The sequence below is a fragment of the Trachypithecus francoisi genome, unplaced genomic scaffold (genome assembly GCF_009764315.1).
Source record: "Trachypithecus francoisi isolate TF-2019V2 unplaced genomic scaffold, Tfra_2.0 Lachesis_group21, whole genome shotgun sequence".
NCBI classification, from domain to species: domain Eukaryota; kingdom Metazoa; phylum Chordata; class Mammalia; order Primates; family Cercopithecidae; genus Trachypithecus; species Trachypithecus francoisi.
This window is the reverse complement of record NW_022681467.1, coordinates 31566481-31579236: the sequence shown is the minus strand read 5'-3', so window position 1 is coordinate 31579236 and position 12756 is coordinate 31566481. Positions and strand designations below refer to the sequence as shown.

Below are 12756 nucleotides of genomic sequence, written 5' to 3'. Positions count from 1 at the left end.
ACCAGCCTGACCAACATGGTGAAACCCCATGTCTACTAAAAATACAAAATTAGCCGGGTGTAGTGGCTCACGCCTGTAATCCCAGCTACTCAGGAGGCTGAGGCAGGAGAAGCTCTTGAACCCAGGAGGGAGAGGTTGCAGTGAGCCAAGATCCGCCACTGCACTCTAGTCTGGGCAACAAGAGTGAAACTCTGTCTCAAAAAAAAAAAAAAAAAAAAAAGAGGCTGAGGTGGAAGGATCACTTGAGCCCAGGAGTTTGAGACAGGCCTGGGCAACACAGTGAGACCCCACCTTTGTTAAAAAAAATTTTTTTTTAAAAACAATTCCTAAGTACACTTCACCCAGATTTGCCAGTTGTCATCATTTGACTATATTTTCTTTGCCATTCTCTCTCTAAATGTACATATTACAATTTTCTAAATAATTTGGAAAGTAAATTGAAGAAATTCTCTCTCTTAACTGCCAAGTACTGCAGTGTATATTTCCTAACCACAAGGAGATTCTCTTACATAACAGTACAATTAGAGACATCAAGAAATACAATTACGGCCGGATACGGTGGCTCACACCTGTAATTCCAACACTTTAGTAGGCTGAGGCAGGCAGATCTCTTAAGCCCAGGAGTTCAAGACCAGCCTGGGCAACATGGTGAAACCCTGTCTCTACAAATAATAAAAAAAAGAAATTAGCCAGGCATTGTGGCACACGCCTGCAGTCCCAGCTACTCAGAAGACTGAAGTGGAAGGATCCCTTAAGTCCAGGAAGTCAAGGCTGTAGTGAACTGTGATTACACCACTGCACTCCAGAGTAGGCGACAGAGTGAGATCCTATCTTGGAAAAAAATAAATAAATACTATTATCTCACCCACAGTTCATTTTCACATGTCACCGTGGGGTTCAATAATCCATTTTCTTGATCCTGACTTTCTATTGGGGGCGGGTGGTTTCGGAAGTAACAGACAGGTGAGGACAAAACAAAAGAGAGGGGGTGGGGCCCTGCTCAGCCCCTGGGGTGGGGGCTATGCGTGCAGAACAGCCGCTGGACCCCTCGAATTGCACAGATGCTAGGCATGAAGCTCAGGAAAGCGATGGAGCCTGGCGGAGAGTCACAAAGCACACATCTGAACTCTGCCACCTCTCACTGCCCCAGCCCTCGAGTGTCTGTCCCCACAGCCCACAGTTTGGCAGCAGCCATGAAAAACTTTTGTTTCTGCTTTGATCCTGCTTATCAGCCACCTAGAAACTGCTACTCATCCTCATTGTTTGCTCTGAACCAGTGATTACAAATTCGGCAACTCAGCACCCTTGCAGTTAAGCCTCCTAAATCCCCAGCAGTAGAAAGGCATCATGGTAAAATGACCTGTATGTGTACTGCCCTGAAAGTATTTCACTATGACGTAGCCTTGCAGATGAGCAAAGTGACCCATTTCATCCCTTAACTGTAAGATTTTCCTAGGAGTTATATGAAAGGAATAGAATTGTTTTTTTTTTTTTTTTTAGACAGTCTTGCTCGTCGCCCAGGCTGGAGTGCAGTGGCGCAATCTTGGCTCACTGCAACCTCCGCCTCCTGGGTTCAAGCGATTCTCCTGCCTCAGCCCCCATGAGTAGCTGGGATTACAGGTGTCCACCACCACACCCAGCTAATTTTTTTTTTGTATTTTTAGTAGAGATGGGGTTTCACCATGTTGGCCAGGCTGGTCTCGCACTCCTGACCTCGTGATCTGCCCGCCTCAGCCTCCCAAAGTGCTGGGATTACAGGCGTGAGCCACCGCGCCCCACCAGAATAGAAAATTTGAACAATGCCTTTCTTCCAACCCCAGGATGGGACCTTAAACACTACCTGTAACAAACACTGTAATGTGCCCTGTATTTATTTTTCAAGTGGGTTTTTAAAATTTTTCCCCCAAACAGTGGAAGCTTTTAGCACTAGGTGCTATATTTTTGGCTCGAGCAGCCTGGGCGTGCCCTCTCCAAGTATGACTATGCTTATTTACATATGGAAAATAATTCCAGAGGGCAATTATATTCTCCCCAGCACAGTTTCACGGCTGTGTGTACAGACTTCCTTTTTTGAAAATAGGTGGCTCATTTGGGATAGATGAGTAATGGCAGTGTAACTGTCCACACACTTCAATGCTGATTAACTAGGAGGGTGCTGGGCTGTGATTTTCCTGGATTTTCTGGAACCAGCACCTGGTAGCTGAGTGAGCTTTGCCTTCGGGGCCTCAGGCTCCTCAACTATCAAATGGATGCTGCCATCCAGTTAGCTGCCAGGAAATAGTTTCAGAGTAAGTGATGGCTTCTGTAGAGTGCCTCATATAATGCCTGGCACACACTGGGTACTCCATACTTGAGCCTGGGCCTTCTCCCTGGCTTCTTAGGCATGGCAGATCACCCTGGGCTTCCAGGACCCTTGGATCTGTGCCTAGGTGGCAGTGAGGATCTCTGGAGCACTGAAAATGTAATTTGTTCCAAACACTTGTACCAGGGGGTATCGTATTTACTCCTTCTGAATGAGCTCCTCTCCCAGGTAAATGCCGTGTCATGTCTTCCCCTGCCTGACTCTTTTCCTTTTTTCTTTCTTTTTTTCTTTTTTTGAGAGAGAGTTTCACTCTGTCACCCAGGCTGGAGTGTAGCAGTGGCATGATCATGGTTCACTGCAGCCTTAACCTCTTAGGCTCAAGTAATCCTCCTACCTCAGCCCTCTTAAGTAGCTTGGACTACAGGCATGCACCACCATGGCTGGCTAATTTTTGTATTTTTTGTAGAGACAGGGTCTCACTATGTTTCCCAGGCTGGTCTTGAACTCCTGCCTCAGGCTCCCAAAGTGCTAGGATTATAGGCGTGATGAGCCACCACACCCAGTCTCCTGCCTGAATCTGATCCCATGTTGTTGCTTGTGTATGTATGTATATACGCATGTGTATGTGTGTGTAGTGTGTATACGTGTATTTATGTATATGTGTGTATGTGTATGTATGTATGTGTATATGGTGTGTGTACATGTGTATGTATGTATATATATGTGTGTGTGTGTGTGTGCGTGTGTGTGCTGGGGGAAAGGAGCCTTGAGAACCAGCGCTCATTCTGCAGCTCACAGCCTGGAAGCTAGGCGGTGCTTACACACAAGTCCCACTCCCCCCGCCCTACCTTCTTCAGACTGTCCCAATCATTCTTTTTCCAAACAGTACCCTCCGCACACAGTGCTTGGTATGGTTTGCTGCCCTGTCTCCACTCTCCCCTGAGAGGCTGTCCATTCATGTTCCTGTGAGCTCCTTCACCTAGAGAAGAGTGTGGGGGTTGGGCTCCTCCTACCCCAATCCACTCAGTGATGGCCTTTATCACTGATTATGAGGGCTCAGCCTTCCAAAGTCTTAGTTTCCTATTCCACTGAAGGGGAAGAGAGTTTCTAGATGATCAAATTGACCTTGGTCCAAAAGACGTGAATAACACTTAGCGAGTGCTGAGCACTTACTGTGCCGGGGACTTCACACCAAACACTAAATATAACAAGCACCTCTTGCTGCCAACTCCCTGCTTGGTTACTGGATTCAAAGATACAGCAGTACTGCCTAATTCTATAATTCTATACAAATGTTCACTTGGTTTCTCAAACAAATGCCAAAGAGGGACACATTCTCAATGCACAGAAAAGCACAGAGGACTCCTTGAAGTCCTCTTCAGACATTTCTCCTTCTCAAGTTCTTTTGTCAATAGTGGCTGCAGGAACTCTGCTCTTCCTCAGCTCCCCTCAAGACCTCCTGAAGCCCAGCCCAGAGTCTCTCTCCCTTCTCAGTACCCTCACCCTCAGTTGCTCTTCCAGGCTATTTTCTCACCCATTACTGCCCTAGAAAACATGTTCTGCCTGTTATTCTGGAAGCATTTTCTTATTTCCCAGGAAGCAGGATCCCGAGATCTTGGTGAAAAAAATCTTCCACCTTGTTATACACATACCACCTCTCTTAATCCTCAACAGCCATTAAGTGGCAGAGCTGCAGGACTCAACAGGTCACTGAACTCCACAGTCAGATGCTCAGCAAGGTGACTGCCATGTAATAAGTGCTCAACATGTGACCCCTTACATAAAGTGTTTGGGCTGGGCATAGTGGTTCACACCTGTAATCCTAGCATTTTGGGAGGCTGAGACAGGAGGATCACTTGAGGCCAGGAGTTTGATACCAATCTGGACAGCACAGCGAGACTGTCTCTACAAAAAAAAAAAAGAAAAAAAAGTTAGTCAGGCATGGTAGTGCGTACCTGTAATCCCAGCTACTTGAGAGGCTGAAGCAGGATGATCGCTTGAGCCCAGGAGTTTGAGGCTGTAGTGAGCTATGATCATGCCATTGCACTCTAGCCTGGGTGACAGAGAGCGACCCTGTCTCAAAAATAAATTTAAAAACATAAAATTTAAAAGGAGTTTGGTGACCCCTAGCCTAAAAAATAAAAGGCAACAGAAAATGCATCTTATCCTCCCTTTGATTCTCTGCAGTGCTCAATAAATAAATTTCAAGGCCGGGCATGGTGGCTCATGCCTGTAATCCTAGCACTTTGGAAGTACCAAGACAGGTGGATTGCCTGAGGTCAGGAGTTTGAGACCAGCCTGGGCAACACAACAAAACTCCATATCTACTAAAAATACAAAAAATTAGCCAGGTGTGTAGCCAGGCATGGTGTCACACACCTGTAGTCCTACCTACTCGGGAGGCTGAGACACGAGAATCGCTTGAATCCGGAAGGTTGCAGTGAGCTGAGATTGCATCACTGCACTGCAGCCCAGGCGACAAAGCAAGAGTCTCTCCAAAAATAAATAAATAAATTTCAAATGGATGAATAAGAAGCCCACACCAATCATCTTGGAGCCACAGCCCTAAATGCAAAAAGATACCTAAATATGATCAGACACCCCTACTTACTTTGTCCCAGAACAGCGACCCTTTGTTCTTGTAGGTCACAGTCGACCTTTCCGGGACTGCTGCAGACATCCCTGACTCCTTGCCTCTGGAGCTATCAGGGAAGTGAAGATCTGTAAGTCCACTGCTTCTTTACCCTTTATGTCCACACCCCCTTCAGAGAGAAAAATTTCATGCTGCTTCTTTTCTGATATGCAACATGAAAACAGTTTTCTTTTAAACTCAACAGAGTTCCAGTGTAGTGGCTCTGTATGAGCTTGTCCTCACATTGCTAATAAAGACATACCTGAGACTGGGTAGTTTATAAAGAAAAGAGGTTTAATTGACTCACAGTTTCGCATGGCTGGGGAGGCCTCAGGAAACTCAGAATCACGGCAGAAGGGGAAGCAAACACATCCTTCTTCACATGGCAGCAGGAGAGAGAATGAGAGTGTGTGAAGGGGAAAGCCCCTTACAAAACCATCAGATCTCACGAGAACTCATTCACTATCATGAGAACAGTATAGGGGAAACTGCCCCCATGATTCAATTATCTCCACCTGGTCCTGCCCTTCACACATTGGGATTATTACAATTCAAGATAAGACTTTGGGTGGGGACACAGCCAAACCGTATCAGGCTCATACCCATAATCTCAGCACTTTGGGAGGCCAAGGTGAGAGGATCCCTTTAGGTCGGGAGTTTGAGACCAGCCTGAGCAATACAGTAAGACCCTGTCCCTACAAAAAAATTTTTTAATTAGCCCTACGTGGTGGTGCACACCTGTACACCCAGCTACTTTGGAGGCTAAGGCAGGAGGATTGCTTGAGCCCAAGAGTTCGAGGCTGCAGTGAGCTATGATCGTGCCACTGTACTCCAGTCTGGGCAACAGAGCAAGATCCTGTCTCAAAAATAAAAAATAAATTAAACAAACAAAAGTGTAATGTTGAATATGCTTTTCAAACTAGACTCACCCCCATTCATGAAAGCCATTGATTTTATCCAACTTACTCATTTCACCACTGGGGAAACGGAGGTATAGATAAATGAATCAAAGTGCTCAAGAGGGTCCAGTGAGACAGAAGCACACCTGGGACTGCCAGAGCTCCTGGTGCCCAGCTTGACACCCAGGCATTCCTCAGAGTCTATGCCTTGCCAGGGACAGGGCGGGTGACTTGGAAGTGGGCAGGCTCCTGTGTCGCCATGGCCTCCGCCAGGCTCCTCAGTGCTCTCAAGCTAACCTATGGGGCTCTCGAAGGGAAACAGGTATCTGGAGCTTGGTCTGTGGTGCTGAGGCTGCTGGAGACAGGAACCCTGAGTTCTAGGCCCAGATCAGTGATGGGTAGCTCCAGATTAAGGACCCAGCAGAGAGAGTGAGGAGCCCTCTTTAGTTCCAACTCTGCAGCCTCCTTGTCTCCACCTCCTCTATCACAGCTGCTCACTGTCATGCTGTCCCATCAGCATCTCTCTGGCTCCTGTACCCTCCTCCCATCTAGTCGTGGCCTCGCTTGTCCCTGACAGGCGCCCAGCCCACCACCTGTGGGCCCGTATGTGTTTTGTTTGACACTATTTGAAAACAATCTGAATTAGTTGCTTGTGTTTAAAAACTGGTAGGAATCATCTAAAATATTGAATTTCTTGATTCTCTTGAAGAATCTACAGACTGACAATATGAGGCCTGAATTATTTTCTGGCAGGACAGCAACTGACTGGGCTAAGGGACAGCTGCGCCATCTGGATGGGGAATTCATACAGCGGGCCCCAGCAGCTCCACCATTCCCTGTTGCCTTCCCAGCCCTGCTGCTGCGCTCCTTTAGATGACCTGTCTGACCTTGGAAGGCATTCGCAACCCTAGTCTCGACCACTTTGATTTGAGCCTTCCCCACATCCAGCTCATGAGATAAGACCATCCTATCCTGAGACCATGCACAGTGATTAACCCATCTACACACAGCCTCTGACCATCCATTCACTCAGCCCAGCCCTCGAGCGTCAAGGGAGACTGTGCCCCCATTGCTGTCCCCCAAACACCTCTCTCGACCCACAGCTCAGCCCTCCAGGGCCCCCTCCTCTAAGTCCCACAACTCCCATGGTGGTCATTCAGAAAGCATGGCAGCCAATCCACCATCCTTTATTTGTCCTAAATAAGGACCCCTGCACTCTTATACTGAGGCAAGAGTTCTTGGATTTTGTACCGAGGTGCTTTGATGGCTTGGACAATCCTCAATGGGGGGAGGTATTTCTGGGGCGCCATAAAAATGGGATAACGAGGTTTAGTCGTCTTGTTGATGCTGCACAAATCCAGGACCACAGACTTAGGGTTGTAGATCTCTTTCTTCTTCGGCTGGATTGGAGGGAATGGGGGACTATGGCGAGGCTCCACAAGCAGCCGCAACAGGTCCTTCCGAAAGATATTCCAGCTGTTCTCCTGGAGGAACTTCTGGCACATATCTTCATCACTAAAGGGCAGGCACAAAAGCCGAGGTTCTCATGCCAGTCCCGCCCCGCCAGCCTTGCCTCCTGCCACTCTCCCTCCCTAAGCCTGTGGCGCTTCATCCTGCTTCTCTGACCCTCCCAGACTCTCCCTCTGCACCCTTTCCCTTTCCACAGTTTTCTTCCCTTAGGCCTGTGCTGTCTCATGTAGTAGCAATGGGCCACATGTAGCTACTGAGTACCTGAAATCCAGCCAGTCTGAAATAGAGATGTGCTGTGAGTATAAAATACACACCAGATTTCACAGACTTAGAATAACAAAAGAATGTAAAATAGCTCATTAATCATTTTATATTGATAAATGGATATACATATTGCATGAGTGTGATATATACATATTGCATGATTCTGTTTATGTAAGATGTCCAGAATAGGCAGGTCTGTAGAGACAGGAAATAGATTGGTGGCTGCCGTGGACTGGCCATGGTGCTCTGGCTCCACCCTGCCCCCTTCCCTCATAGCAAGTGAGGCTGAGGAAGGTGGAAGAAGGACTGGAGCCTCCTGAGACCACATCAAGGCAAGGGGGTGTTAAACTTCAATTAACTCACCTGTACTCTCTTACCTGAGCAGACAAGCTGAATACTTCACTAACAAGTCAGAACATTCTTCCAGCCAGATTATATTGACAAAGATAAAGTCAACTTTGATCCGTAGAGATTGGCTTAAGAAAAAACCCAGAGGTCAGCATGGCTACAAGCTAGTCCTGTAGCATCAGCAATATGGCAAAGCCAGCTTCCCCCCGCTCATGAAAGCTGGGCATGTGCACCTCTTCTCAACTCCATGCTTGTGGCAGCAGGTTGGTAGTTTGAAACTGGCCATGGTGGGAGTATTTACACCACAGAAATCAGCAAACACTGCAAGCTAGGGTCCTCCTCCTGCATCTTGGAGAGCTGGTTGTTAAACATCCACCGAGCACACTACTGGGTAGTCCTCAGTTGAAAAGTTCCATTAACTCCCAATTTCTTACACAATAAATAACAACAACATCTCACTCTGACTTAGGACTTACCATGTGTCAAGCACTTTACATTTGTGAACTCATTTAATTTTCACAATCACCCCGTTTCACAACCATAGAAATTGGGGTGAGACTAAGGAATTCACCAAAACCTAGGAGGGGGCTAGCATGTGATGACTAATTCTTAAGGGATAATTTTTTTAAAAACCTAGATTCTAAGCTAAGACAGACAAGACTCCATGTCACTTCCTGATGTTGATGTTCACATTGATTTCTAGTCTACTTTTTCACTGAACAGGGTAGCGTCGGCTTCACACAGCGGTCTCAGTTCCAATCCCCTGTCTCACTTGAACTGAAAGCTGCATCTGTCCTTTCAGGCTTAAAAAAATCAACCCATGGCCGGGTGCAGTGGCTCATGCCTGTAATCCCAGCACTTTGGGAGACCAGGCGGCAGATCACTTCAGATCAGGAGTTCGAGACCAGCCTGGCCAAGATGTCTCTACAGCCATATTGCTGACGCTACAGGACTAGCTTGTAGCCATGCTGACCTCTGGGTTTTTTCTTAAGCCAATCTCTACGGATCAAAGTTGACTTTATCTTTGTCAGCATAATCTGGCTGGAAGAATGTTCTGACTTGTTAGTGAAGTATTCAGCTTGTCTCTACTTGACATTTAGTAGAGACCCCTGTCTCTACTAAAAATATAAAAATTAGCCAGGTGTGGTGGCACACACCTGTAATCCCAGCTACTCAGGAGGCTGAGCCACAAGAATCACTTGAACCCAGTGGGCAGACATTGCAGTGAGCTGAGATCACGCCATTGCACTCCAGCTCGGGTGATAGAGTGAGACTCCGCCTCAAAAAAAAAAGAAAAAAAAAAAATCAGCCCATGATGCCCTTAAGCCCTCCTGGGCAATCCCCAGCATTATTAGTTCATACTATCGGTCTGTTTTGGGTGATTCTCTTCACTTTGGCCTTGGGAGATTTCCTGACTTTCTTGTGTACGCAGCCATGCATTCTACCCCGCATGGGCCCCGCTGTGCTCTGTAGGGGTGATTTTCAGGATATCCAGCCTGCACTATTCACAGGACAGGTACCTCTGCCACTGGCTCTATGATCTTCAGGACCTCAGAGTCTTTGGTTAAAACATGAGGGATCTGAGCCAGATAATGGATATGTTTTCGCCTGTTTTAGCAGTCTAGAAAGGCATGAGTTCAACAATTAATGAATAAGAATTCTGTAAGTCAGCATTCTAGATGAGGGCCGCAAATGCTGACTGAGCAGGGCGGATGCTGAATGTTCCATCTGCTCCCCTACCACCCACAAGTCTATGTAAACCTTTTCTGAATTTCCATTCAACAGATATTAACCAATCCCCATCACATACCAGGCATTATGCAATGAGCTAAGGCTGCTTAAACCCTTTTTTGAGTGGCAGGTCTAAATGGCTATTTCCTATATTGGTAGTACCCAGGAATCAGAGAAGTGTGGCATCCTTGAACCAGAAGGAACCACCAGTATTTCTCAGCTTGTTTTTCTCACAAGACTGCCCCAGTGTTGGCCTTATTTACATATCATCTGCTCTTTAAATTTACTAATGATTTTCCAGGCTGGGTGTGGTGGCTCACACCTGTAACGCCAGGTGAGGCTGAGGCGGGCAGATCACCTCAAGTTGGGAGTTCGAGACCAGCCTGGCCAACATGGTGAAACCTCGTCTCTACTAAAATTAGCCAGGTGTAGTGGCAGCGCCTGTAATCCCAGCTACTTGGGAGACTGAGGCAGGAGAATCACTTGAACCCAGGAGGCGGAGGTTGCAGTGAGCCAAGATCATGCCACTGCACTCCAGCCTGGGCAACAAAGCAAGACTCTGTCTAAAAATACTAATGATTTTCCTTCAGTCTGTTCAGTTTCTTTTACTTAAATATTTACTTTAACTTTGTCTTAAGCAACAAGATCTGTCAGATCACATGGTTAGTAAGCTAGTCATGTTGCTTTTTCTAATTCACACAAATAAATACATAACTGTTAAAACTAAAAATGTCAATCTGTGAGCCACCTAAAATCATCCTGTAACCCTCCTGTGGAATATGTTCCATACTTTAAAAACTACTGATCTACTCTAATTTTCTTGTTCTGCTGATTGGAGTTGGAAGCCTAGAGAAGGTCATGAAGACCTCACATTGCTCAAGGTCATGAAGATCTCACATCAGAGCCTTTTGTGTGCTTACTGGCCAGGGCTGGAATCACCTGCAGCTCTGTCTGCCTTCATACCCCCTTTCTCTATCATTGGAATCACTCGTTTCCTACACCTGCTGCCAAAACCGTGTCTGATCACAATATTACCGCAAGTAAAGAAAAGAGAGAGGATGCAAAATTGTGTAAGAAGTATGAGCTCCATTATGAAAATGGAGCACGATGATAAATGCGTATTTGGCACATATCCATGAAGTGAAAAAAACATTAAAAGGAAACACAGAAGATGTGAACTGGGATTGCTGGAGGATTGCAAATGTTTTGGGTTTTGTCTTTTTCGCTGTTCAGTGTTTTTCAATTTTCTGCAATGAGTATGGCCCATTCACATTTAGTCAACATTTATTAAGTACCTTCTGCATTCTGGGCACCGTACAGGTGCTAGAGACCAAAGGCGGATACAGCACAGCCCTGCCTTCCTGAAGCACTTGATCAGGTGGAAGGGAAAGAGCTGTGCAAACAGGTAACTATATGTCAACACAACATGGTCAATGACAGAGCTGCGTAGAGAATATTATGAGTGTGCAGAAAGGGGGTACTTATCCCAAACGGGTTAGTCTGAGGAGGTTTGCTGCAGAAGATGAATCTTACAGAATGAGCAGGAATTTATCACACAAAGGATGAAGGCAGGACTGGGATCAGCATTTCAGGCAAAAGGGCCAGCATTGGCAAAGGCAAGGTATGTGCAGCATATAGCAGGCAACCCGCCTGGGTTGCTGGAGTGAGTTGGAGGTGGCAGGAGATGCTGCAGGGGGCTTGAGCAGGGGGTCAGATTGCAGTGGGTCATTGCGGTAGCACTGAGTTTGGACTTTATCCTATAGGCAGTGAGATACCATTGAGAGGTTTCAAGCAGGAGTTTAACACAACTAGATTAGGGTTTTAACAAGAACACAGTGTGCAGAAAGAATCCGGCAGGGAAGAGACTAAAGGGAGGAACCCGTGATAAGACTCTTGCAGGAATCTAGCTTGGTGGGTCCCGAAGTGAGGGTGGAGGCCAGGCACGGTGGCTCATGCAATTCCAGCACTTTGGGAGGCCAAGGTGGGTGGATCCTTTGAGCTCAGGAGTTTGAGACCAGCCTGGGCAACATGGCAAAACCCTGCCTCTACCAAAAAATACAAAAAAATTAGCGAGGCATGGTGGCGCCTGCCTGTTGTCCCAGCTAGTGGGAAGGCTGAGGTGGGAGGATCACTTGAGCCTGGGAGGTGGAGGTTGCAGTGAGTTGAGATTGAGCCACAGCATGCCAGCCTGGATGACAGAGTGAGACCCCGTCTCTCACACACACACAGGAAACAAAGTTGGGGTGGAGAGACATGTCACCCAGGGAGATGTACAAGATCCACTAGAGTATGTGAATAGTAAGATTTCATTTATATTTATCTTTCTCTTATTCTTTTAAAAGATCGATTTTCATATGCTTATAATATATATTGGTACAGTAATACTATATGTGGATATAATAAAAACAAATCAACAGATGTTATTTATATTACATATACATACCAGGGAGCACATGCTTGAACACTTTTTGTAATACCAACGTGAGATGAAAATAGTTTTGAGACCACTGGTCTGGGCAATAAATTAATTTTTACATTTAAATAAAGCTATTTGTTCTCATTATAAAAGCATTAACATTCACTCTAGAAAATTTGGACACTATGAAAAAGTAAAAAGAAAAAATGTATCTAATCTTTCAAGATACATACTTATTTTTAATAATTATAAAAGTAAATCTCAGCACTTTGGAAGACCAAGCAGGAGGACTATTTAAGTCCAGGAGTTCAAGACCAGCCTGGGCAACATAGTGAGACTTCCATCTCTACAAAAAAATTTTCAATTAGCTGAGCATTGTAGTACATGTCTATAGTTCCAGCTACTCGGGAGACTGAGCTGGGAGGATCATTTGAGCCCAGGAGGTCAAGGCTACAGTGAGCCATGATTGTGCCACTGCACTCCAGCCCGGGGAACAGAGTGAGAACCTGTCTCAAAAAAAATAATAAAAATAAAATAAAATAAAAGCAATATATATGCATTGCAAGAACAAATATGAGAGGAATATATAACCAGAAAGTTCCTTTAGTCTCACCTCCCGGAGAAAACGACTCTTACCACAGGCATTGTCATTTTCGCTTATTTCCTTCTAGGTTTCTCTTGGGTAAGTGTTTGA

The 12756-nt window shown here is 45.9% G+C and overlaps 1 protein-coding gene across 4 annotated transcripts in view; it reads right to left on the bottom strand.

Moving 5' to 3' along the window:
• Positions 1-7005: 7005 nt before the first annotated feature.
• The window catches only part of CNBD2 (cyclic nucleotide binding domain containing 2), a 72427-nt gene continuing 66676 nt past the window's right edge, over positions 7006-12756 (bottom strand). For all 4 annotated transcript variants that reach the window (XM_033186278.1, XM_033186280.1, XM_033186279.1 and 1 more), the window contains one exon: positions 7006-7348. In XM_033186278.1, coding sequence (XP_033042169.1) covers positions 7030-7348 — 319 coding nt within the window. In that variant the 3' untranslated portion in view covers positions 7006-7029. The remainder of the gene's footprint in view (positions 7349-12756) is intronic.